Source organism: Miniopterus natalensis, chromosome 10 (genome assembly GCF_054644295.1).
Source record: "Miniopterus natalensis isolate mMinNat1 chromosome 10, mMinNat1.hap1, whole genome shotgun sequence".
Lineage (NCBI taxonomy): Eukaryota > Metazoa > Chordata > Mammalia > Chiroptera > Miniopteridae > Miniopterus > Miniopterus natalensis.
Window position 1 is genome coordinate 14,498,595 of NC_142090.1, and position 25,841 is coordinate 14,524,435.

Here is a 25,841-nt window from a genome sequence, read left to right on the forward strand (position 1 = left end):
TAGTTGGCGCCTTCTCACTGTGTCCTCACATGGCTGAAAATGGAAGGGATCCTCTGAGGTCCCTTTCATAAGGGCACTAATCCCATTCTTAGGGCTTCACCCTGATGACCTAATCACCTCCCAAAGGCCCCACCTTCTAATATCGTCACATTGGAGGGTTAGGGTTTCAACATATGAATTTTGGGGGACACAAGCATCCAGTCTATAGCCTGGAGTCTGGCAAGTCTAAGATCTACAAGGTAGGCCAGCCAGCTGGCGACCCAAGGAAGAGCCAACGTTGCAGTTCAAGTCCGAAGGCCTTCTGTTGGCCGAACTGAATTCCCTCTTGCTCAGGGGAAGGTCAGTCTCTTGTTCTCTTAGGGCCTTCACCTGACTGAATGAGGCCCACTCACATTATGGAGGACAATTTGCTTTACTCAGAGTCCACCAATTTAACTGTTAATCTCATCTAAAAACACCCCCACAGAAACATCCAGAATAACGTTTGGGTGCCACAGCCCAGCCAAGATGACACGTAAAATTACCCATCACAGGAGTCAAAGTGAAGGACACAGGGCCCGCCTTCATTTCAGTTTGTTGGAATCTAGGGGAGGAAAGACATCACCGGGCAGGGGCCGGGGGCTGTGCTGGGGCAGGTGGGTCTTTGGGAGCTCTCAAAGCTCAGTGCCAAGGGCACCCCCTCTGCTGTACGAGACTTTGTTCTCACTAGGTGTCTGCCCCTTTCCACCCACAGGTATTGGGTACAGGTACCCCCTTGCATTGCTAAACTCTTCAACCAGCGTACATAAGGGGCTACCTTGGGGCAAGCTCTGTGCCAGGCATGGGGGTACCAGTGTAGCAGAAGGCAGGACAGCCCTCTTTCTGAGCCATGAGAATCTTTTTATCTCCTCCCTACACTCCCCAGAGGAAGTAATTGGTACCATTCTGTTCCGCGGCGCAGAAGTGGGCACAGAGCCCGGGCCCTGGGCACACCACAGGGAGGTGGAGAGAACACCCATTTCCGCCCACGCGTTCTCCGCAGCGGCCTTGACCTCCAGAGATTCCTCTGGTTTAATGCAAATGCTCTATCAATAGCCCCCGGAACTCCGCCACCCCCTCTGTCTTGCCATTCAAGTCCCGCTGAAAGGATATATTTTTTCAAATAAGTAATTCCTGTATGCAATAAAAAGATACACTATCTTCTGAGTGAAATATAAAGAGTTCACAGCAGCTGTCTCCCCAGTTTGCATTTTCCGCTGCACCTGATGGGAAGGACAGATAAAGATAATGGGATTTTTTTTTTTCTTTTTTACTTCACCTCCCTCTCTCCCTGGAAGGTGGAAGTGTAACAAATTGGATTGTGAGTGTGTCTGTCCTTTGTGCTTGGAGCCTGGAGCAGGGCACCGGGCTGCAGGGCAGAAGCTGCAGGGCGGGAGCTGGGGAGGTCAGAGCTGGCAGTTTGCTCCTGGTGCCATGCATATGATACCAGAGTCACCTTACCTCTGTCCTCTGCCCACCACCTGCCTTTTTAACTCTTCTCTGACCCAGCACACTGCCCAAGTGACACCAGAGCCTCTGTGTCCCATATTCAAGAATATCCATTAAGCTTCAGCTCATCTCTCTTAAATCGGGTAGCAGAGCACAATCTTCTTTTTCCTTTCGCTCCAGACTTACCCACAGAGCAACACTAGCCAGTGCCAGGCGCTTTCGGTTTGCAAAGACCTGGAGCCTAAAATGCTGACGGCACAGTTCTATTTAGGAATGTCTTCTTTTAAGCACCACAGTTCATAGTTCAATTATTTTATGTTTTTGAACTTGCTCAAGCAATAATTTTTTTAAACAAAGCATATTCAGATGGTACACCCTCTGCTCCCAAGTCAGTTTTTCAGACCTTGTTTGCGGTGACACTGATCCTGGCACTGCCCCCTCAGCTCTCCTCTGATGTGCACTCCTGCGCTTTGGAGCGGCCAGGCGTTGAGGGTGTCAGGGCTCTGCTGGGTGCCTCCATGGACTCAGCTGCTAACGGGGTGCAGCAGTAGTCATGTCTCCTCCAGATTTCTGCTCAGGACCTGCTTTTGGAGGTAGAGTGGGTAGGGTTGGTGTGTGCTCCTGGTGAGAACCTGTTCTCAGTGCGCTGAGGTGCGGGAAGGTGGCCTGGGGTGGAGTGCAAGCAGCTAGCTGTGAAGTCCGTGCCTCGTGGATCATGAGGGTTGACTCCGCCAATTCTAACCAGCCTGTGGGCACCTCCTTTCTCCCTTGCCCTCCTAGGTCAGCCCTCCTAAAGCTTCCCATGATGGGTCTGAGGACAGATGGTGGCAGAAAGACTGGACCGGGGAGGGAATGGGGGGTTGCTGTAAAGCCTCTGGGTCCTGGCCTGGGTAAAATGAGGTGTGCGCATGCCTGTGTGTGCATGAGTGTGTGTTCATGAGTGTGTGCTTATGTCTGTGAGTGTGTGGGTGGCTGTGTACCACGCTCCTGCCGGCAAGCACACTCCAGGAGAGTCAGAGCTAGGGAGGGGTTGTGCACTTCGGGGAGGGTTTGCCTCTCAGTGTAGCACCTGCTGGTGGGCAGGGACCCTCCAGGAGCTGGGCCAGTGATGTGTGCAGTTCCAGTGTCTCCTTCCAGGGTCAGCCTGCAGGTGAACCCCTACTCTTTCCCTGGATACCTTCTCACAAACTCGGGAGCACACCATGGAGCCCCCAGCTCCTCTCTCCCATAGAATCTCCGAACAGTCTCTGGTCTATCTCCTGGACATCCCCTATACCTCCATCCCTGCCCCACTGCCTCAGCCCAGGCCCTAAGGCAGCCTGTCTTTGGTGGGGCTCCCCGTTCCCTTCTCACTCACGCCACCACCCCCTGTCTCTGTGGCCCTCGGCTCCACCCGAGACGCCCTGGCATGACGTCCCAGATCATCTTAACTCAATTCCTGTCTTGCGTGCGCCTCTCCAGACTCTTCCTTCCACTGCCTCCCACAAAGGCCCACACGCATGGATCCCTGGACGTGTCACATAAATGGCACCCTTGGACCTGAACTCCTGTCCCCATGCTAAGTGAGGCAAAAGGCCATTGGCCCTTCAGCATTCAGCCCTGGCTGCCTCCCTTCCCTTGACCCCACAGACCCTGCTCTTCTTCCCCCCTCCATCCAGCTCTGATCACCTGAACCCTCAATTCACTGCTCTCCCCACAACACTGCATACAGGCAGCCCTCCAGGGCTAGGGCTTTGGTTTTGCTTGTCTGCTTATTTAACTGTATAGCATCCTGCTGGCCCAGACCTTGACACACTGGGGACACTCAGGAAACCGTGTCTGAAAAAATGTGAGAACACAGCTCCCGATGTCCAACATGGTGGCTGCAAGCGACTCTGCTCATCAGATGGGACAGCAGCTGCCCCGTCAGAGCAGGCGTGTGAGGAGCCACTCTGTCTCGGGATTCCTGGGGGCTGCCACCAAGCTTGGAGTGCCACACCGTTTGGTACCTTCCCAGTCTCTCACTGTGTGCATGGCAGGCAAAGCTGTCCAGGAGGCTGGGCATTCTCCTGGAGGACACTGGCTACTGACCCAGCTGTCGCATCTTTCCTGGGCTGTTCTAACAGGGTCACCTCATACATAGCAAGGTGTGGGCCCAAGAGAGAGATGCTTTTAGTGCTGTGTTTATGGGCAAGACTGAAGGAGCCTACCTGATGAGGAGCATGCTTGGGAAGAGAGGTTAGGACTAGAAGACCTGGGTTCGACTGATTTTCACTGCTATTCTTAAAACTAAGCCTGTGAGTAAGCGGCAGTGCACGTGGCTCAACGCGCGGGGCCTCAGAGGCTGACCGAGCCAGCCAGCCAGGTACACTGCCAAGGGCACCAAGCTGCTGTCCTTGAGCTGAAGGTGGCAGCCTGGCCTCACCCTCAGCTGGCCTGGCCTGCTGTGGGGTCCTTTCCTGCTGGGTAGGGATGCGATTCCATGAAACCGCCATGCCCTTGGGGGGATGGACTGCTTTTGGGGCAGGAAAGAGCCTTTGACCTTGGCTTTTCCAGGTCCCATCTTGACTCTGGAGCTCCCCAGCTCATGCTTCTGTGGAGAGAAGGCCATGAAGCAGTGCTGAGCACTCTGGAAAGCCGAGGGATGGAACATTCCATATGAGCCTAGGGAAACAGAGGCCGTGGCTGGCCAGGAGAGGAAGGAGAGCGGATAAACAGGGAAGCGAATTGTGTTCTGACCGAAAGATAAAACTAAGGCCCTTGGGCAGAGGACAGTGACTTTGAGGGACAGATTTCCACGTTAGTCCACTTAAATTAGTCGGTGCCAGAGAATCGCCTGCCCTCCTGCGGCACTCCACTCTCACCTGCCTTCTGGTGAGCTGGCCACTACCCTTGGCCTTGCTTCTTTCCTGCAGGCCCTGGGGGTGAGCTGCCAACTCCAGGTCATAAAATAAGAAGAATGAATAATTGCATTTTAAGAGAGCTTTTATTTCTGGCAGTAGACATGCCTGGCTGTATTTTTGAGGACTTCTGATCACCCAGTGTGCCCGGTTGCTAACAGAGTAGCTCACAGTTCGCCTCTAACTTAGCTCACTGTCTGCCTACTGTGGACACCAACACACAGGTCAACATCTCCTACTTGGAAAAGGGTCCCCATCACACACTCGCTCACACACTTGTCCCCTTCATTCGTTCACCCACCTAGTCGTATTCCTTTAAGAAAGACTCATCCAGTGCTCGCTATGCTCCAAGTACTGGGCTGGTCCTGCTGGTTGGCTTCTAGCAGCATCATTTTTTATTCCAAGGACAAGCCATCATCCCTAACTGCTCGGGGGTGCACATGGCCATGGTCTGCCCTACTTCTTTCAGCTGGGGGCATAGGAAGCCTGACTTTCATTTGCTTACATAATTACTGGACAGGACTCAGCCAGAAGTGCTGGGTACAGCCACCCAGGCTGCGCACTGCACAGCTCGGCAGTTATGCAACAGGGAAGAAAGCCCGCATCGGCTCCAGAATGCACTGTCATTGCTGCGTCCCTCAGGCTGTGCGGCTTGTCCAGAGCCCACTGAGATCCCCGACTCCATCAGCAAGGGGTGCAGTGCAGCTGCTAAACCAGAACGCTGGTCCCTGCTTGTGCCTTCCCTGTCTAGTCTTGGCAAAGCCCACAGCCACTTCAGTGAAGGAGACCTCCCTCTCCCTTGGGCCCAGCCAGTGGGCTTAGTGTCCAGAGCTCACCCCGGTTTCTCCTCCAGACCCCACCTGGGGAATGCAGAACACTGTCTTCTGTGCCCCCAGTCTGTCTATAGTGTCCCCCACCCCCATGTGGCCTGACTTAATGGGCCTGGCTTCACTCACCAGGCAAGCAGGGGACATCCAAGAGGCTCTGTCTGTTAGGCCCCGCAGTGTCACTGGGGTAAAGGATAGCACTGCTGTGTTCCACAGCCCAGGCTGGGCTTCACCAGGGTCTGAATGAACCGCCTGTCAGCTGCCTGACCAGCTGGAAGATAATCTCCTTTTGTCCCAGGAGAAGCATGCACCCATATATCCATACATAGCTACATGAAATTTTAAAACCCACACAAATAAAACAACTCAAACAAACAACACCCAGGACCCAGTGCCTCCATGGGATGTTTTCCCTTTTTCTCACTATCCTACCTGCCCCGAGGCCCTAATCACCAGGATTAATTCCAGCTGTGTCACCAACGGTACTAAGTGATGGGCGGTCCCCAGAGGCCTATCAAGACTCCGCCACTCCGGTGAGCATGAGTGGCATCCTTATGTTTTCATTCCTGGGATGCTTGGACACTACATGAGGCTCTAAACCAGGCAGCAGGGAGCCCAGGAGCTGGAGGCAGGGGCTTGGGTATTAGGAGCATCTCTGCTACTTCTAAGGGCAGTCAGCTCCCTCTCTGAGCCTGTTTTTCCATCTGTAGCACTGGCCATGCCAAGTGCACAGGCAGGAAGGAATCGGTGCTCTCTGTGCCACAAATGCAGCTGGTCATGGACCCACAGTTCAGCCTTGACCAGAGAGGAATGGAGCGAGGGAATCTGAAATGTGTCTCTGTGGCCTATAGGAAAAATCCATGGTGGGGTCAGGCAAGGACTGTGGGCAACTCATTCCAGCCCCTAACTGCACTCTACAAATCCCAGTGCTTTGCACGTTTCCCAAGCATGAGCATCTGTGAGGCGTGGAGGGCAGCTGTGGCTGCCTGGAAACCAGGCTTCTGGCTTCCCGGTTGGAACACATGTTGCACTCATTTTAAAAGGCTGTTTTCCTTTCTGGTGTGTGCGTGTGAGCGTGTATGCGTGTGCGGGCATGTACATGCCCATGCTCAAGAGCTGGTGTGTCTGCATTTACCCGGTTTCCATGTGTGTACTTTTCAAGACTGGAATGCGCACTTCTTCATAGCCACGTGATTCATGCCACGTGTGCTGATGGGGATTTGATTGATGAGAAACAGCCTCCTGCTTGCCCATATGGGATCCATCAGCTGGCCTGGTGTCGTAGGTGTCTGGGCCCATGAGGAGAATGTGGGGGTGTAAGTATATACCTACAGCATCAGCTAATTAGGTGTTGGGTAGATCCCAGAGATGCTGTTATGTACATCAGCTCTGTGGGAGGGGCTGTTTCTGGCATAAGAGTAGGTTCTGCAGATCTCTCCACTCACTGTTACCCAGGCTCCCTCCCAAGGGTGACCCACCTGCTGGCTTTCAGGGAGGGACACAACCCTGGCATAGGAACAGAATGCACAGTACTGGACCTGCAGCCTAGGTCTCCTTAGCTCCAAGACCTTGCAATCAAGCAAACGAGTATGTGGCATGACTGTACCGCCTTGCATTAGCTTAGCGCTTCCTTACTTGCCTCCACCTGCCTCGTTCACTCAGCCAGCATTTACTAAGTGTCTGCTCCCCACAGATGTGGCCACTCAGAGAACAGGCAGGCAGGGAGGACAAGCAATATTATCCCTGTTCCTGTCACTTAGTTTGTTGGGATGAAAACCAGAACTGGGACTCAGGGCCCCTCTGCACTGAGAGCTTCTGCACCCCCTCCTCGGGGAACATCTGGCAGCACTCGTCTGCTCATGGGTGCCCCTTGAGATGGCTGTGTGGGGTGCCCACACAGGGGTCCTCAGGATCCTAACGGAAGGGCCCTGATGGCCTCTCTGAGCTGCCACTGCTCCTTCTGCAGAGTGGCGACAAGGCAGCGGAGCAAGGATGATCCTGCAAGATGAAGACCTCACCACCAAGATTGAGAATGACTGGAAGAGACTGAACACCCTGGCCCATTACCAGGTGAGGTGACTGCGGAAGGGACGAGGGGCTGGCTAGCAGGGCAGCCAGTTCGCTGGCAGTCTCAGTCCCTGAATAACAGAGTCCCCCGAGGCTAGACACCAAGCCCTAACACCACTTCTTCATCAGATCCCAGCACCTCATGTTCCACTAGTGACCCAGGGAAAACTGACATCCCCCAGCAGGAACCTGCCCTCCTTGGAGACAGGATGCTAACTGTCCTGCTTCCTTCAGGACATGAGCAGAGTCCCCAGGAGAAAGTTTCCTATTTCCCTGGACTTGGGATCCATCAGTAAGCCCGAGTGTTGCAGGTGTTGGGCCCTTTCTCAGATAATTCCTGGAGTTTAAGTCTGGGTGCTCTCAGAAAGCGTCAGGAGAGAGGGTGCTAGAGAGAAGCTCTTGCCAAAGACCCTCCAAGAGTGAGTCACAACACAGACACTGTTCAGTATCCAGATCAAAGGAGAGCCGACAGCCTCCCAAGTCCCCTAGCTCCCTGGTGAGGACCCAGTTGATCCTGGCTTGTCCTTATTTTCTGGGGTGGCAGAGCTTCTGTGCACAGGCCCTCAGGAGCTTTTTCCCTGTAGGTGCCCGATGGTTCTGTGGTGGCTTTAGTGTCCAAGCAGGTGACAGCCTACAATGCAGTGAACAACTCCACTGTCTCCAGGACCTCGGCAAGTAAATATGGTGAGTTCATGGAACTGTCCTGGGGAGGAGAGGATGCCCTGAGCAGCCGCTGACGGGAAGGCTGCACCGCTGGGCGACGGTGGACCCCCAGGGCAGGGAGTGGGGGGTGAGTCAGGCAGGCTGGCTGTAGGAGAGGAGAGTGTCTGGGGAGGAGCCCCTAGTCCCAGGTGGGAACTCTGATCCAGGAGCAGAGCCTACACCCCCTCGAGCAGGAGGACACTCTAACCTTTCTGAGCATCTTGCAAGCGAGAAGACGCTTTCACTGCGTGAAACTCATTATCGGTTCATAACAATCCAGTGGATTAAATAATTATTATTTCCCCCTATTATGCAGATTAGCAAATTATAACTCAGATGCACGGAGGCCACACAACGTGTAAAGATCACAGTGTTATGAAGCATTTAAGGGAAGGTGCAGGCCCCAGGTCCCTAGCTCTGGGGTGGGAGGGAGGGGCACCGGATGTGGGCTGGAAGCCCAGGTGCCACCCTGTTCTGCCACCATCTGTGTGCCTTGGGGCCAGCTGCCCGATTGCAATGAGACCTGGTTTTCTGAGCAAAACAAGGCTTGAAAAAAACTCCCAAAATGACAGGATCCTTCTGCAAAATCAATAGAAGAAAACGTAGAACAGTGCTGCACACAGTAGGACCTTGATCTTTTCTGCTCACCCCTCATTTCACCAGACCTCATATTTCAGCAAAGAAGGGGAAAGAAGAGGCCCGGGCCTGAAGGGAGGGTGAAGGTGAGCAGTTGACAAGACAATTACCAGGCTGGCCCACAGTCATTAGGGAGACAGGCTACCTGCTCTTGCGTTGGTCCTTAATTGGCTACACAGAACACATCCTGAGACATGACTTGAGAGCTCTTACAAGGAAAAGTGTAAAAGAGGACAAGCTTATCCCTTTACAAATTGAATAATTAAGGGCTGGCAAGATGCAAGCACAGGAGGGAGGGGCAGAGGAGGGGTGAAGCAGCCACAGGTGTCCTGGGGGTGGGGGGCGGGAAGGGCCCCCCCAGTTCCAGGGAATGGACTAAGCCGAGGCAGGGTGATGGCAGAGGAAACCTGCAGGAAGGATCGGACAGTAGTGGCCCCGGCTGGAGCAGGCGTGCTGCGAGCAAGGGACGCTGCGTGACCTCACATGTGGCCCGTTGCATTGGCAGAAAACATGATCCGGTACACGGGCAGCCCCGACAGCCTCCGCTCTCGCACACCCATGATCACGCCTGACCTGGAAAGTGGAGTCAAGATGTGGCACCTGGTGAAGAACCACGAGCACGGGGACCAGAAGGAGGGTGACCGGGGGAGCAAGATGGTGTCTGAAATCTATCTGACACGACTGCTGGCCACTAAGGTATCAGACTTCAGGTGGCGAGGGGCACATGCGGGTATGGGAAGGGACTTCACCACCCCCAGAGATGCCCGAGCTGTGAGAGTGCCCCTCCATTACCCACTCATGGCGGGCGCCACCCAGCACTCCTTCCCTGCACAGAACCTCAGGATACTTTCAACCTGGTGCTCCAGGCAAACCCACCCCTACATCAGTGCTGGCACCCAGTCCAAAGTTTCATGTCCTTCCCTGTGCCCTCTCTCAAATATAGAGGCACCAGCCGCATCTATTCACGTTCTTCTGCCATCCCCTGAAAGAACGGCTCCTCTCTGGGTGTCATACACTCTCTAGTGATGGAGAGGGGGCCCATCAGTGACTTTCCAGGCCCCGGTTCCCATGCAGCTTCTGGGGACATTCTGTGCCTGCCGAGGCTGTCGCTTGGGGGCTGGCCTGGGCGCTGCTCTGCGCACAGCCACACGGTAACTGCTCGTTAGCTGGCCTGAATAATTCCCGAACCAAACCAACAGCTTGTGTTTGTCTGCCCTGACCCAGAGAGTTGCTCATTAGCATTTGTGAAAAGTGCTGAAATAACACCGCCAGAGGGTGTTAAACCAAACCGTGTTGTTGGCAGAGGAAGGCTTGCTTAGGCCCAGTCATCAGTGGTGTATCCATTTCCCACGAGCAGCGGAAATGTAGCGCCGTTAGAGACAGATGAAGAGGGGGGAAATTTAATACATGCGCTTCCCCGATTTCACCCAAGCTGGCCGGCTCTTTGGGGGTCCCCCCTCCCCAGTCTGCGAGGCGGATTACAGAGCCGTCCTGAGCGCTCCCTGCGGAGCTGAGTTGGCCTTGCGCCCCCTCCTCCCCAGGGCACGCTGCAGAAGTTCGTGGACGACCTGTTTGAGACCATCTTCAGCACCGCGCACCGCGGCTCCGCCCTGCCCTTGGCCATCAAGTACATGTTTGACTTCCTGGATGAGCAGGCCGATAAGCATGGCATTCACGACCCGCATGTCCGCCACACCTGGAAAAGCAACTGGTGAGTGAAGGAAGAGCAGGGGACAAGTCGGGGAGGCCGGCGGAGCCCATGGTGGTGGCTGCAGGCCATTGTGAGAAGGGCGGGTGGTGTCCACCAGCAGGGACTCGGTGCAGGCTCTCTCTGGGCCTGCCCACCCTCTCCTACTGCTTTAAGCTCACTTCTTCTTCCTCTCTCACTTCCCACCAGTCCAATCATCCTTCTTTCCAAGCGATCAGTCAATCAATTAAAAACATTTATGTAGCCAACTAAATGAGCAAAATATAACCTGCCAAATGTTGGGGCCAGGTCGCTGTCACAGCCAGGTACCTCTTGTGTGCCTGACATTGTGCTGGACACTGAGGGTACAGAGGTGATCGGATGGCCCCTGCCCTCTGTGGCTGGGCACTGAGGGTACAGAGGTGATCGGATGGCCCCTGCCCTCTGTGGCTGGGCACTGAGGGTACAGAGGTGATCGGACGGCCCCTGCCCTCTGTGGGCTGAGATGCGGCTGAGACACAGGCAGGCAGCATTTTGGACAGAGGCCTGTGTGCACCCGGATTACAGAGGGGCGGGTCTAACAGTGACTCCTCAGCAGGTTTGGAGGGGTATTTCTGTTCTGTTCAAGAAGCGATGGTCTTTCCTTCCCACAAAGTCCTTTTCCAAACTCCCTGTGGGGAAGAGACCTCCCCACAACTACTTTGTCTGCCTTGGGGACAATACGACACTGACTGTCACGCTGGGTGTCTCACTCTGGTCTCTGTCTCCTTTACTGTGTACCATCCTTTCCCTTGGTTTGTGAGCAGTTCGTGTTCCAGTTGAGACTGCAAGGTCACACATCAGTATTCAGCACTGGGGATAGACCTTGCACAGAGCTGGGACTCAATAAATATTCATGAAGGTGCAGGGCCAGGATGGTCTCTACTTGAGACTTCCACACAGCGCAGGCAAACAAAGCTGGCTCACATTGAGTCCCCTCAGTTGAGAAGTGCCTTCCTGTCCCTTGCTCTTCCTGAGGACATTCTTCCAAGGCAGCATGAGCCTTCTTCCTAGCACCTGCCACCTGCGAGGACTGGCATAGCGCTAGGGCACAGCCAGGCACCCTGACATCAGGCCTGGAGCCCCAAACTGAAACACAGATGAGGGCAGAAGTCAGCCCGTGGTACTAAAACATTACTGAAGGAGGTAGGCTCTGTCTCTTCATCTCCTTACCTGAGGAATAGTGCGACCTCCCCTGGCGCTGAGAAACTGGGCAGGAACACAGGTCTGGACCATGGGTCTGAAGAGCAGGGTTTACCCCCACACTAATTCTCCACAAGAGATCTTCCATCACGGACTTCTCCAGCCTTTCTGAAATAAGACTGAGAGCCTGGATTCCTCATTCAGTGCAGCCGAGGCTGTTCGTGCCTCTAACGTCCTGCCCGGTCTGATCTCTCATGGCACTGGGCACAGCCAGGGACGCTGACAACCAGCCCAGAGCCTGACAGCCAGCCAGCCTGCCTCTGAGTAAGGTGGTGGTTAGCAATCACAGGCAGAATTATTCCAAGGGGCACGTCCCGACCTGCTAAACTTCCTCCTCTCTGCCAGTGAGTCTTCCCACTTATCACCCAACTGAGGTCAGCAGTCTTCAAAATATAAGAAACACGCTGTCCAGACATCTTGGTCTGGCTGGGGAGAGCTGGTGTTTTCAAAACCTCCCTACATGCCCTTGTAGCCCATTATAGGCAGATTACCTGCAATAGTACCTAAATTGTGTGTTTCGGCCTATATGCCCTACTGGGGTAAGGCCACCATAGGATGTCACAATGTCCTTGGGGTGGGAGCAGAACCACCCTTCGAGCCATTTCTTCTCAGGTGCTCAATTCACAGAGGACCCCAGTCCCCAGGGAGGCCGGGCAGTGGAGAACGGTACCAGGCTCGGGGTCTTTCACCAAATGACACTCCCCTGGCCCTTGTCATTGCTACCCATGCAAGCAGCAGTTAATCTGGGAATTATGGGATCTACATATTGACTTAGAGTTTATTGTCCCTGATTGAAAAGAGAGTATTTCTTTATTCCTGGCCAAAGTTGTAACTCACCTTCTCCCTACCTCCTCCTTCCACATTCCCTACCTTGTCTCTTTTAAATAGACCTGCTCATTTAGCCTGAGTGGCTGCAATCAACCAGAGATTAATCCAGGGCTAATGTTAATAATATGCTAATATTTCATTAGGCAGGAGACTCGCTGTGGTGCCTTGGCTTCCTGGTTTGATTTGCCATCAGCGCAACTGGCTTAAGGAGGGGAAAAACAACCATGCAGCAAATATGGGCTCTCAGGGTCCCTCCTCAGGGCCGCACTTCTGGAAACAGGAAGGTGTGGACAGGAGACCATATCGGCTGGGCAGGGTTCTGAGCCCAGCTGTCATGGTCTCCCCCTGGGCAGCTGCTGTGACCCTGACTTCCACCCCTAGGTCATGACTCTCTGTGCTGTCCCTTTATTTTCTATCTGAATTTCCCAGGGTGAAACAGGTGCCGCTTAACATGGTCAGACTCGATCCTGCCTGCCACGCCCTGCGATGCACACTTTGTGGGAACTTAAATACTTATTGACAGTTTTGAATGTGAGGTCTGGCTGTATTTATAGCATTTGTTGAATGTATGTACTGATTGCTGGGAATACAGCACTTATAGAACTATCATACACACTGCATTGAAATATGTAATTCAAAGAGTTTAAGTTCTGAGAGGCTAGCCAAGCACATAGGAATGTAACAGTGAGAACGGCAACCAAAACATGAGGGAAGTGGCAGGAGGCGAGGTGGTGGGGCAGGGGGAGGGAAATCGAGATCCCTTGGTTGGTGCCACCCTGCTTCCTCACCTGCGTGTCAGTGGCCAGATGGAAGCCACAGAATCAGAGAGTCAGCAGAGGGCAGGTGGGCAGGTTTCCCCAATGCCCGGGGACCCTTTCTAGCAACAGAGAGTGACTGACAGTTACCAGACCACCATGCACGGTTTTTCTGCTCTTGGCCTTTGTTTAGCTGAGGCCCCTACCAGCAGCACCTTCTTCCCCCCAACACCTTGTCCAGACCTCTTCCAGCTAAGGAACCCCTGTGCACCTTTAAAACTCAAACCATCAAGGGTCATCCCCTCTGTGAAGACTTTCTAGCCACTTCCCTCTGGGTGGCCTTGATTGCACCTCCCAGTGTCCCACGGTGGACCCACACATCCTTCACTTCTGGCACGGATACTCCTCAGAGCGCATCCTTGGCTGCATGTCTGACTTCCCCAGGAACCCACCAGAATGCAGAAGACACGGGATGTGTCCTAGTCACACTGCACCCCCGTTTCTAGCACAGTTCCTGGTATGCAGTAGGTGCCAACTGGAAGAAAGAGGGAGGGGAAAGAGGAAAGAGGTGGGGCAGATGAGGGGCTGTGAAGGTGGGTTTTCTATGCTGCCAACTCGGAAATGAGAAGTCAGTCAGCTCCCCTAAAACTGCCCCACTCTGGTCCTTCACTATGTAGGAATAAGCCGATGTTCCCAGGCAGGGCAGAAGGTGTGACTTCTCCCGAGTCCTGCCACACATGGCAGAGAACAAGACACAAAGCCTAGATTCCAGGCTGTGATTTAGGGTTTGCCGACTGGATGTGCCTTGTATCTGGCATAGGAGGCAGGCAGTGGAAAAGAGAGTCAGGAATTCCACCTCACAGCACCCATCGTGTCTCCTCCCACCCCAGAGCCTGAGCTGTGAGGGGGACTGAGCTGTGCAGTCCCGGCTGGGCACCACACCCTGGCCAGGGCCCGTCCATGTTGTCTCTCTGGATGGGCTAGTCAGCCTTGCCCATCCTCAGTTTCCAGAAAGGTAAATTGGTGGCATAGAGATGGCCCTTAAGAACTATTGGTTCCCAGCCTCTTCTCTTTCTCCAGAGAACTGTCCGGGCCAAGCTACGGCCCCTCACCCCATCCCCCCTGACTGTGTGCCTCTTTCCTCCACAGTCTGCCACTGCGCTTCTGGGTCAACATGATCAAGAACCCCCAGTTTGTGTTTGACATCCACAAGAACAGCATCACGGATGCCTGCCTCTCCGTGGTGGCCCAGACCTTCATGGACTCCTGCTCCACGTCGGAGCACCGGCTGGGCAAGGACTCCCCCTCCAACAAGCTGCTCTATGCCAAGGACATCCCCAGCTACAAGAACTGGGTAGAGAGGTAAGTGCCAGGCTGGGGGCGCCAAGGCTGGAAGCTTCCCTGACTAGGGGTCCTCTTCTCCCTCTACGGGGGGCTGGGGCTTACAGATGAGTCATTCACAAGGCCCTATCCTGCAACTGCAGCACCCACATCCACACACACCCTGTATTAGCAGCTGACCAAGAACTTCCAAACTTGGCTGGAAGTGGCCCCGGGCTCTGCTTCCCTGCATGGAAAGCTCAGGTCTTAGTGGCTGAAATACTTTCTAGACCCAGGAAGGAAAAATAGGCCCCTGCTGTAATCCCCACCAAAAGTAAATAAATAACAAAAATAAAAATAGAAAAGATTTCAAGGGACTGAATAACGTTTTGCCACAAAAAGGCTGGAGGCCTCTCCGCATCTGCCCCTGTCCATCCAACAATTCCCCCGATGTCCTGTGGGGATATCATTGTCACTCTGAATTGTTTCTCACTGTCTCGGTCCCTTGACTCTCGCATGGTGAGCTCTTGCTGCCCTGGGCCTGGCATTGTGTTCTCGGCCATAGAGGCCCTGATCTGATTACAGTCTCAGGCAGTGCGACCCGAGGGTCACCTGTAAGCTGGGGAGCTGGGTTGCCTTGTGCAAAGCTAATCCCTGGTAAAGAACACTTATGGTTTGTCTGGGCCGCATCAGCTCCATACGCCAGGCACCTGAGCTAAGCAACCAGGTGACGCTTTATTTACCTATTCAGGACGGTAGCCCTGGAATATGAGGTCAGGATTCATAACCTCATTTTGTGCCCATGAAGGTGAAGAAATATACCTATAGAATGGCTGCGTAGTCAGCCCAAGATGACTTAAGTGGCCAAGGTGAAAATGATCCCCAAACTCAGCTGACTCCCAAATCTCTTTTCTACTGTTTATGACACTTTTCGACAAGGCTCTGCCAACCCATGTGGTATCCTGTGTGAACTGAGGGAGGTGCCCTTCCTACCAAGGAAGTGCCCCCCGCCAGGGTGCCTGATTTGTTGAGCACTTCTGTGCAGTGACCAACCTGCACAGTCTACACCACAAGCCTGATATAGAGTCCCTCTCCCCTTTTCTCAAGGGAGCTTAAAGATAGGCAACCTGGATGGGAGCTCAGATTTGGTACCTTTTCAAAAAGTAAAAAAGACCAGAAATTGTTTCTCACTCGGCGATGAAAGACAGAGAGATGTCTTCATAGTTGTGCAATGCCCTCCCTTGCACAAAGAAAATAACTGGGGGAGGGGGGGTCCTGGCCACGTCAGTAGCAGCTCTAAAAGGGTTGACTTTTCCGTCTCCCCTCTGCTCTTTCATGCCCTCCCCGCCCCTTCCTGTTCGTGCATGTGGTGGCCATGTGGCCTCGGCCGTCACAGAGAGAGCTAACTCTTTTGTTCTTGCTTCTGATTGTGTCTGAGTCACCAAGAGAGGCTCTTACCTCCCTCTACGTAGACAGTGGCTCAGGCTTCTGACAGTAGACCTGCCAGGAGCGGGCCCTGTGGTGTGGTCAGCGGCTCTTGAGTGGAGAGAGAGAGAAAGAAGCAGCAGCTGGGCTCTTGGTGGCCCCCGCACCGATGCGAGGTCTCCGTGACAGGACCTCAGGCAGGGAGGAAGTGAGCGGGGATGTGAAGGCCTGGGAGCATTTATAAAACATCTGCATAGAGGATGCTCCCGGAACACGGCCGGTTAGCTGGAGGTCAGAATAATGCCTGCGCCAGGCTGATGGGCCCCCGTCACTCGATCTAAATGAGATGTGTGCCACGCAGCTGCTACAGGTCACGAGGAACCCCGGTCCATTTGGTTATTTTTCAGAGTGGTTTGATGGTTTCCATTCCTTATGCCACCAGTTTCTTAGCAACCAGTGGCTCTCAGGAAAGCCCTTTTCTCTTGCTTGAGGTCCCAAATCCCTTCTCCTCTCATTCTGGGATGAAGGTACAGAGATGGAGGGGTAAGGAAGCCACAGTGACAGGCCTGGAGAGCAAGCCCAGAGCACTTCTTACTTGGTGGTGAATGGATCGGTCCTACTCTCACTCCCTGGGAGAGCGACCTCTGAGCTTGTCTGGCTCCCTGAAAGGGGAAGGGAAGTCCGGAGTGCAGAACTCACTCAGGACCCACAGCGAGCCTGGCCTCCCACCTCACCCTGCCGAGGGCGCTGGCAGCCTCGGTTCAGAAGGACAGATGTACACCACCCCCCTTTTGTGGCTGTGGTTCTCCCACCTCTGAATTCAGTGCCTGGCTGCTGGGAGCTCGCAGGCAGCCTGCACAGGACTCAGGCTCAGTAACTCACTGCATCCCACACACGTTTAGAGAAGCCTCTGTTCCATCACAGACAGAAGCCAGGGTTTCCCTGGCTGGCCCTCTCTATACAAGGGTGGGGTTCGGGAGGCCTGGTCACTCCTTTGGTTGACCAGCCTGGATGACTTTCTCACACCTCTGCTGGTTTGTATCTCCTAGGAGTCCTTCTGCCCACCTTCTGTCCCTTTATTCCACCCCATTTCTGCCTCCAAATACCTTGCAGTGCTGATGGTCAGTGGCCCCACTGTGACCTTTAGTCTTCACTGCCTCCGTCCAGGTGTTAGGGCTTTGGCTCGTGGCCACATCTAGAGAAAGGAGAAGATTCTCTTGGCTCCTCAGCAGCAACCAACTGCTACCTTCATCTTCCAGAGCTGAACTCAACCGTGCTACCACCACGAATTGGTGTGTCATGATCAGTTGTGATTTCTGCTTCGTTACCAATAGCAGTAAAATGTTCATGTTCGGCAGTAACTTCCTCTCGTTTTAAAGGGAAGAGCTCCAAGGTCGTTCCTGGGGCCACGTTAGCCTCTCTCCCTCGCAGTCACAGGCTTTCCACGTAGGCATGAGTGCAGTGGAGTCACAGTTGGCCCACTGGGACTGGACTAGGGGCGTGTCACACACATGGATGCCATCGATCACAGGTGTCACCGCATGGAAAAGGTTAAGAATTTTAAATATTTAAATATGCCGCCTAAGGAAACCATCTATTCAAAATGTAAAGCGGTGACAGTTCACCCTGGGAGCAATACTGGAGGTGAAGTATAGACATTTCATTAACTTGTTCATTAATCCCCGGGTCAAACATTTATGGTATCCATCATGGGTGCATTTGGCACTCGGGAGAGATTAAACTTGGCCCTTCCCTGTGGCCGTTGTGGTGAAGGACACACAGACAGGCGCCTGGCCAGCCCCACAAGCCGTAGCAGAGGGAGTTTGGGGAGTGAGGTCAGTGAATGATTCACGGGGGAGACGTGTGTGTGCAGGGCCTGAAAGGCAAGTATCCGGGGACAATGGAGCACCAGGCTCCAGTGTTTTTACGTCTCATCTTTGTCTTTGAGGTGTTTAAAGGAACGACAGCACGTTGTTCTTCTCTAAGGGTTCAGGGCTTGGAGAACACCTTCTTGATCCTAAATGTAGAGATGAGACACCCACCCTTACACACCGCGCCCATCCCGTAGAAGCCCGCACATGTGAAACCCTGCTGACAGTGTAGGAGCCAGCTCCCCGGGGCACTTTCCTTTAGAGCAGCTCCCCAGGACGGACTGAGGGACCACAAGGGTGCAGGCATCCACCTGGTATGAGTAGATGCAGCAAGGAAAGCTGGGCAAGGCCAGGGATGGGGCCCGGACCTCCTCGATAAGCTGCCAGGGGCATTCTGGGGACTTTGAGAGCACCTGTCTCTTTGAAGAAGGACTCGCAGGCAGAAATCCCAAAGGATCAAGTTCAAGTAGAGGGGCCAGGGCCGACCTTTCCCCGCCTTGCTGCACAGCCAGCTGATAAGAACACTTGTTGAAGTTCATTAACGGAGCATAGTGGCATTCTTCACAGTCAATGAGGCTTCTGGGTGGCGGAGCCCAGCTCAAAGGCCCGCATGGCAAAGGCTGAGAAGGAAGCAATTGTGCATGCAGCGGAGAGATGCCAGGGCAGGGTCATTATCGGGTCCGAGAGCTGCTGTCAAGAAGGTGGGGCTGCACAGAGCTCTGGGGGGAATAGGGAGAGGTCATGGCAGGGGTGCCAAACCCTGCAGGTAGGATGGGCCCACTTAGCATCAGGCACTTAGCACTTAGCACTTAGAGCGGGACAGGTCCGCAAGCCCCACACTCATCCAGGGCATTGCGCTGTCCGTGGCTACGCAGTCAGCAATTTAGAACATGCTGAGAATGAGAACATGTGGCCAGGCCACTTGTGGGCTAGTGCTCTGGTCCCAGGCGTGCACTGGTCCGATCCAGGGCCCTCCACACACGAGCAACAGAGGAGACACGGGGCTGCTCAGTGCGGACCTGACCTCACGGTTAGAGAGAATACGCAAGGCGGGCCCAGGCAGGGGCCTCGGGACCACGACTTCAGATGAGATCAGCCCCTGCCCTCTCCCCACTCTACTCTCAACCCTGCCCCGCCACCCCCTCCTTCTCACGCAGACACACTTCCTAAGTATTCCCTTGGGAGAAAGGCACTGGGCTTTCAGTGTGCTACGAGCCATTGCAAAGGGACAGTGTGGGCATCTGCTGTCTCCATGGAGATGTGGTCCATAACCTGGGGTCTCACATACCCCAGGGACCAGGAGGGCCGCAGTGGGAGCCCCGGTGCTTTCACAAAAAGTCTGACAGAACCATCCATCTACCTGTGAAAGATTCACGGGCAGGTAACGGAAACAGCAGGGTCTTTGCTTCTGGTGACAGTCATGTCCTATGGGGGGGAACCTTGGTTGCCACTTTGTTCAGTCACTCTGACTGCCCAGGGGTGACAGAGTGTAAGTGCCTGGAGGGGCCTCGGGACCCTCCAGCTGAGTTAGCTCGAGTTCAGGTCATTTGTTCATGTTTTTCACCAGTGCGACCTGAGAACATATCCGTTTTACCTGACAAACACATTTTGCTCAGTGGGCGTGGAATTGTGAGGGGACAATGACAGAAATCTCCTTGGGAGTGGCCAGGCTGGGAGCCACTGCTGAAACCCCCGGGTCTCCGCCATAAAATGGAACATTGGCATTTATTGTGTCTCAGAAACAGTGGCCATGAATCGAGTCTCTGGCTGGAACTTTTAGACCTGGAATGTCATTAAGGTACCCAGAACCCTGAGGAGCCTGAGGGTGTTGTGGGGTGGGGTGCAGGACCCAGAATGAGACAGGACAGGAGCTGAGGCCCCTGGACTTGCGAAGATGAGGAGGGACCAGGGAGCAGAGGACCCCACACTGAAACAAGGCCGGGAAGGATGGAAGTCCAATAGACTGGGCAGGAGGGCCTCGCCTGAGCCCCAGGATCCTCTGAGAAACGCTGTTTCATTAAGCTCTTGTCCCTGTGCCTATCTCGACAGCATGTCACGGGCCAGGACCTCCCGCCAAAATGCAATCAGCTCAACAATGCAGTTGGCGAGTGTGTCTGCGTGGCAGGTTCCTGAGGGACAGGGTTTCTCTCCAGCCGCCCCTTCCCTTGCCAGAGGGCACAGATCTCATCTCCCTCCCGCTGCCTTCCTCATTTCCAGACAGAACGGGACGGTGGATCTGCAGTCACGGCACGGCTGTGACTCGGAGCAGACAGCCGTCCTGCCCCACCGGCCAGGGAACGCTCGGACACAGAAGCAACTGTCATCCCACCGCAGGCCTTGAGTGTGATGACTGGAGTAGCGCAGGACTGCCACCTGTGCCAGCCTGTCACCCAACGCCTGGGCACCGCTGGGGAGCGGTGGAGGTGGGGGACCAAGACTGATGGGGCCGTGGTCGGCGCAGTGAGGGGCGTGGGAGAGATACAGGGCTGGGGTCCCGGGTGAGACTGAACCAGGGCTTCCAGAATGCCTTATCTGATCAAGCCTTGAGTCCTGGAAGTCCCTGCGCCTGTCATTGTCACCTGCATTTACACAGGTGAGGGTGAGAGCTTCTCCTAAAATATTGTATCCCAAATGCTTGCCTCACCCTAGTCCCTGGCCTGGCAACTGTCCCCGCACCCTCCTCTATTTTAGGTCCTCAGTCTTGCTTTCCCCAGCTCTGAAGATCTCTTAGGGACTCTGGGTGCGCTTTCCCCCTGTCTCAGCACCGCCCTGCCTGTGCAGGCACCCCATCCTGCGGCCCCATTTATGTGGCTCACATCCAGAAAGTGTCTGGGAGAGGGTAGGTGGGGCTGTCTTTGGGACACTGGACCCTTCGGTTCCTCATTAGGAAACTGCACAGTTCCCCTCTGGCAGGAGAGTTGGGGTTTGCTATAAAATGTCAAAATGCAAAAATTAAAAATGTAAATGCCGGCATCTAATTAACCAGTTGACAGCAGTGCACAGCTGCAAGTGACAGTGACTGATTGCCTTCTGCCAGCTCCAGTCCCCAAGCCACCCCCAGCTCCTCCTGGCTAACCCCAGGGAGGGGAGGACATCATGGCAGAGCAATTGCTTGGAAGAATCTTTGGGGCTTGTGTGAGGACTCTTATGTCTAGGGGTGTTAGAGGGACACAAGAGACCAACTGGACCTAGATGAGAGCAAAGCAGATGTGGGAAATGGCCCCTCCTTACTCCTGGTCCCACCCCTGTCCACCCTCTGACAGTGTGTGATCCACTCCCCACACCCCCTCCCTCTGTGCCTCCTGCATCCAGAGCTGCAGAGAGCTCTCCCTGGGCAGCCCCAGCAGCCCAGATGGGAGAGTACCCACTGTGGCCCCCAGGGGGTCACACACAGGCATTCGCCGGCTCCAGACACAGTGTCGGTGGTGTCCCTCTCTCCTCTGCTCCATGTGCACAGCTCCAACCGCCTTCTTCCCCACCCACCCCTGGCAGGTATTATTCAGACATCGGGAAGATGCCGGCCATCAGCGACCAGGACATGAATGCGTACCTGGCCGAGCAGTCCCGGATGCACATGAACGAGTTCAACACCATGAGCGCGCTCTCGGAGATCTTCTCCTACGTGGGCAAGTACAGCGAGGAGGTGAGCACCTGCTGCTGGGCAAGAGCACCATCCCAGATGCCTCCTGCCTCTGCTGGGGACACTCTGTCACCAGGACTTGGGGCTGTGCTGCAAAGACACTAGAAACCTTCCATTCTATATATGCATCCTGCATGTACCCCTGTGCTTCTCAGATACATAGATCAAGCAACTGTTTCTTTCTTTTTCTCTCTTTTTCCTATTTCTTCCCTGCCATTCCCTCTATTTTTTCCATTTCTCCCTTTGATCTAATTTTCTTTGAATGAGCAATATCCCTCCCCCATGGGCAGCCCACATGGTATGACATGGTACGACACGGTATGGCATGCTAGGCTAGGCTAGGCTAGGCTAGTGTAAAGAACAGAATAGATACAGAACAGAGCAGAATAGAATCCGTTTTTACTTGCTGTCTTCCCTGGTTGGAAAACCTCACCTGAGGTCACTGCTGCAGCAGGCACCACCTTCTTTCTGGTCGTACAAAGGTGTTTATGGGAGTTTTCTTGGCCATGCCAGCCTAGACCAAGTGGGTTCAGGTCCAGGCTCCCTGTATCTGAGCAGTAGCACGACCACCCTCTCTATGCCTTGGCTTCTCTCCTCCCAACCTTGTCCCCAAGAGAGGGTCTAGGAACCCCAGGTGAAAGAAGGAGCCCCCACGGGGTGCAGAGCCTCATGTCCCACATACTGCTATCAACCTCAGGTGGCGGGGAAGCCAGCAATGGGCACCTTGAGGAAGGGACCCGATGGGAGCCTGCAGCCAGTGCTGGCCCAGGACAAAGTGTGCACCTGTCTGTGGCCACATAACAGAAGCAGGGACAATGCAGAGTACCCAGCGTGTGAGTGCAGCTAACTCATCTCGGAGGAAAAGTTCCTCAGCCTACAAGTGCCCTTGCCTACAAGGATGGGGTTAACAGAGCCCATCCTTATGAAACGCTGGTACTGGTAATGGGTATTCTTGGCCAGCTAAGAAGTTGGCAACTCTATCATGTTCTTCCCCAATTAAAAATACGCGAACTGGGCCAGGAAATCCAAAGCTCAGGGAGCCTCCCCTCAAGCCCTCAGCCTCCTCCATCTCTCCTGCCCTCCCCCAGCTGCTCCCGCCCCCTCTGACCCCAGCCCCAGTGGACCCCACCCCTGTTTGCTGTGCGCCCCTCCTGGAGCAGGCTCTGTGCAAAGGACACTCATGTATGCTGCCTGGCTTTACCCTCTCTCCTGGAGCAGCCCAGAGCAGGGCTTGCAGTTCCCACACAGTCCAGGCGAGGAAATGGGGTTCAGAGGGGTTACATGTTTCATCCCAGATCGTCCAGCAAGAAACTCGCAGACCCCTTATTCAAACCCACGTCTCCTGAGTCTGAGTCAAATTCAAACACAATTGCTCGCTGTCACTGTCCTCCACCAACCATCCAATCTCAGAAAAGACTTTGGCAGACATTATCCATTAGGTGTTAATGACCAATAACGCTTAAGATGTATTAAGCTTCTAGTGATATTTGTTTCTTAATAGACAAAGTGAAGCCAAATGAGTTAAGGTTTTCCTTCATTGGGAGGGGGGATGTTTTAATATCCACAAAATCACATTCCCCGAGACACTGGGGTATGGGACTGTCTGAGGTTTAACCTGCAGGTAACTGGGGCACCTGTGCACAGGTGTCTTCTGCCCACTGTCAGCTATCTTACGTGGGCAGTAAAATGTACACATTTATTCAGACATGCTGATGTATGTGCTCATTGGCAAACAGGTGTACCCCGTGCCCGAATGCCCCCCCCCCACTCCCCAGCCCTGTTACTCAAGCTATCTGTCTACCCAGCAACTGCATGTGGCATCTTCACATGCACATGTTTTCCCACACCCCTGACTATGTGCCCCATCTGTGTGTGCCCTAAGAACACAGACATATGCATTCAAACTGGTAACCTCCCCATTCTCGCCCCTTCTACAGATCCTCGGGCCTCTGGACCACGATGACCAGTGTGGGAAGCAGAAACTGGCCTACAAACTAGAACAAATCATAACCCTCATGAGCTTAGACAGCTGAGAACCGTCCTTCCAGGGCCCCCTGGAGGGAGGGACACACCAAGCCGTGCCTCAGTCTAGATTATCATCTTTACCAAGTGCAAGTTCCGACTGGCGTCAGCAGCATCCCCTGAGCAGCGCTGTCTCTCTCTCTGCCTCTTTCTGTCTCTCCCCCCTTCCTGGATCCCTTCTCTTTCAGTTGCCCAACTGAATCTCTTTCAGTCAATTCAATTGGCCAACACAATTGAATCAAGCCACCAGCCCTCAGCCAGTTCAGGAAGGCTGGTCCTGCAGCGAGGGGCCCGACCAGAAGGTTCCAGAGGGGCTGTTCCCCAGCTGACCCCACACATCAGCAGCAGGGCCCACAGACGGATGAGGAGCCGTGGACAGAAGATGTTTCTATGCTGCTACTTCACCTTCCACTTCCAGAGCGTTCCCATCGGTCTGAACCGTGGTCTAGAGAAGAGGCAGTGAACTCAGTATTATCTTTGCTGGGGAGACCTGGGCCTGGCTCTCCCTTCCCACGTTTCCATCTCTAAGGGGTCGGTCAGTGGTATGATCCCTTTGCAACTGTGAGAAGAAAGGCCAGACCTCCTGCATATAACTGGAGTTGGGGACAGGGGATGAGTTGGGAGGTGCTCTGTGAGCTGAGCTGTCTCTCACTTGTTGGGTTGGCATCCAGAGGCCTCCTTGTCTCCTTCCAACCTTCTTGGAGCTCTTCCAAATGCCCATAGGGACCTGCCTGCCAAGTCTCCTTCCCTGCCAGTGGAAATCAGACAGGAGAAAGAAGAGCAGTTATGTTCCACCATGGGACAGGCCTGACCTTCTAATCTGGCTCATAGTGGCAGAAAGGTAACATGGATGGGAGAAGAGGAGAGTTCATCTACCCTGGAAGCTGAATGTGTTGTTTTCCATTCACTCCCACGTGCAAATGAATCACGACCATAATCATAGGTACCATTGCCAGGTCCTTGTCCAGAGAAGGGACCTCCATCCCCCTTGGTCTTCGCTCACTGAGGGTAGACAGAGAATGCAGCATGCATCCAGGCATCCGGGAGATTCTACCTCCAGCCAGCTCCATGGCTCCATCTCCACCATGCTTCCTGACCACTCTATAGAAGGCTGGGGCAGACAGCCTAGCTTCTGTCCCCTGGCAGAATGACAGAATCCAGGGCCATCGCTATACAGATAACTTTGTCACTGCACTGTCCAGACCTCCCGGGGAATTATTTCATCAACATCTCATCTGTCTCTTCGGTCACTTTCCTCCTTCATCTCTTATCAGTCATCATTGAAAGAAATGCAGAGCCTCATAGAGACCAGCCAAAATGCCAGCCAAACTCAGCCCCTGGCTTGTCATGTCTGGGAAGACCGAAAAGTCAAGTTGAAAGACACGGCCAGAAATGGGGGGAGGAACAGACAACTGACCTCAGCCCTGGCACCTGTCTCTCCATCTGTCCTTCCATCTACGGATACATCATTTTTGCCAGCCAGGTAACTGTGTGCTCAGACATGCATTCTAGGTGCGCAGGGGCTGTAGGGAGAGATGCTCTAAGGAGGGCCTTGGAAACCTGGGATCTTGAAGGGACCTTGGAGGCCATCTGGGCTGTCTCCCACCACAAGCAAGAATCCCCCCTGGCAGCCCTGGTGTCCTGTTGTCCACCACTCCGGGAGACAAGGAAAAGCGTCGCTGGAGGTGGGATTGGGGATGAGTCTCGCCATGTCACCCCCAGGGTCACACATCCCCACGTGGAAAGGGGAAGGAACCACATCATTTCCAACAGTCTGTGGAGCATCTTGTACTTTTGCGAACACTCACCCCTTTGGATATGGATATGCGTGCATGTGGGAGAGCTCATGTACACACACTCGTGCACATGTTTGTGTGTGTGTGTGTGCGTGTGTGTGTCTGCCCCAGGCCTAGGCAGAGAGCTCAGAAGGATTTCTTGTCCTGTGTAGGGGGATTTTGAAATGTTTCTTTCCCTTCTCTACCCTTGTTCATCAGCTCACCCTGCAGCTCCGGGACATTTCATCACTTGCTTTCTATGCTAAGCACTGGTGGGTGCACAAGAGGTCACCTGTCTGTAGGAAATCAGGGTGGTCACAGGCCGAGGGAGGCCTGGACATGAGTGGTGACCCAGAGCAGGGCATCACGTGGCATCAGGGAGGGCATACAGTGGACAAAACGCAAGAAACCTAACCCACGGGAAGGGGGAGATGAGGAAAGATGCATGTCGAGGGGGCAAAATAACCAAAGGTTTTGGCAAATGAAGTGCCAGGTGAAGAAGCATGGAATTTCTACCCCGGTCATTTGATTTTCTCCCAAGAAGCCAGGCGCCCTGGCAGGCCAGGAGGGAAGCATGTGGGAGGTGGCAGGAGGGGGCAGCTCGGCCACTAAGATATTTTTGCACATGTCAAGGGTTGGGGAGGAGAGAGACACAAACATATTTAACACAGATTTGCTGAATGGAAGCTGTGCGTGTG

The 25,841-nt window shown here is 54.1% G+C and overlaps 1 protein-coding gene across 1 annotated transcript in view; it reads left to right on the forward strand.

Moving 5' to 3' along the window:
• Window positions 1-25,599, forward strand: part of PLXNA4 (plexin A4) — a 399,973-nt gene extending 374,374 nt beyond the window's left edge. Inside the window, exons 26-32 of the mRNA XM_087821012.1 lie at window positions 7,140-7,243; window positions 7,825-7,924; window positions 9,084-9,274; window positions 10,120-10,289; window positions 14,240-14,452; window positions 21,199-21,349; window positions 23,284-25,599. Of these exons, the coding sequence (XP_087677138.1) occupies window positions 7,140-7,243; window positions 7,825-7,924; window positions 9,084-9,274; window positions 10,120-10,289; window positions 14,240-14,452; window positions 21,199-21,349; window positions 23,284-23,379 (1,025 nt within the window). The 3' untranslated portion in view covers window positions 23,380-25,599. The remainder of the gene's footprint in view (window positions 1-7,139; window positions 7,244-7,824; window positions 7,925-9,083; window positions 9,275-10,119; window positions 10,290-14,239; window positions 14,453-21,198; window positions 21,350-23,283) is intronic.
• Window positions 25,600-25,841: the final 242 nt, after the last annotated feature.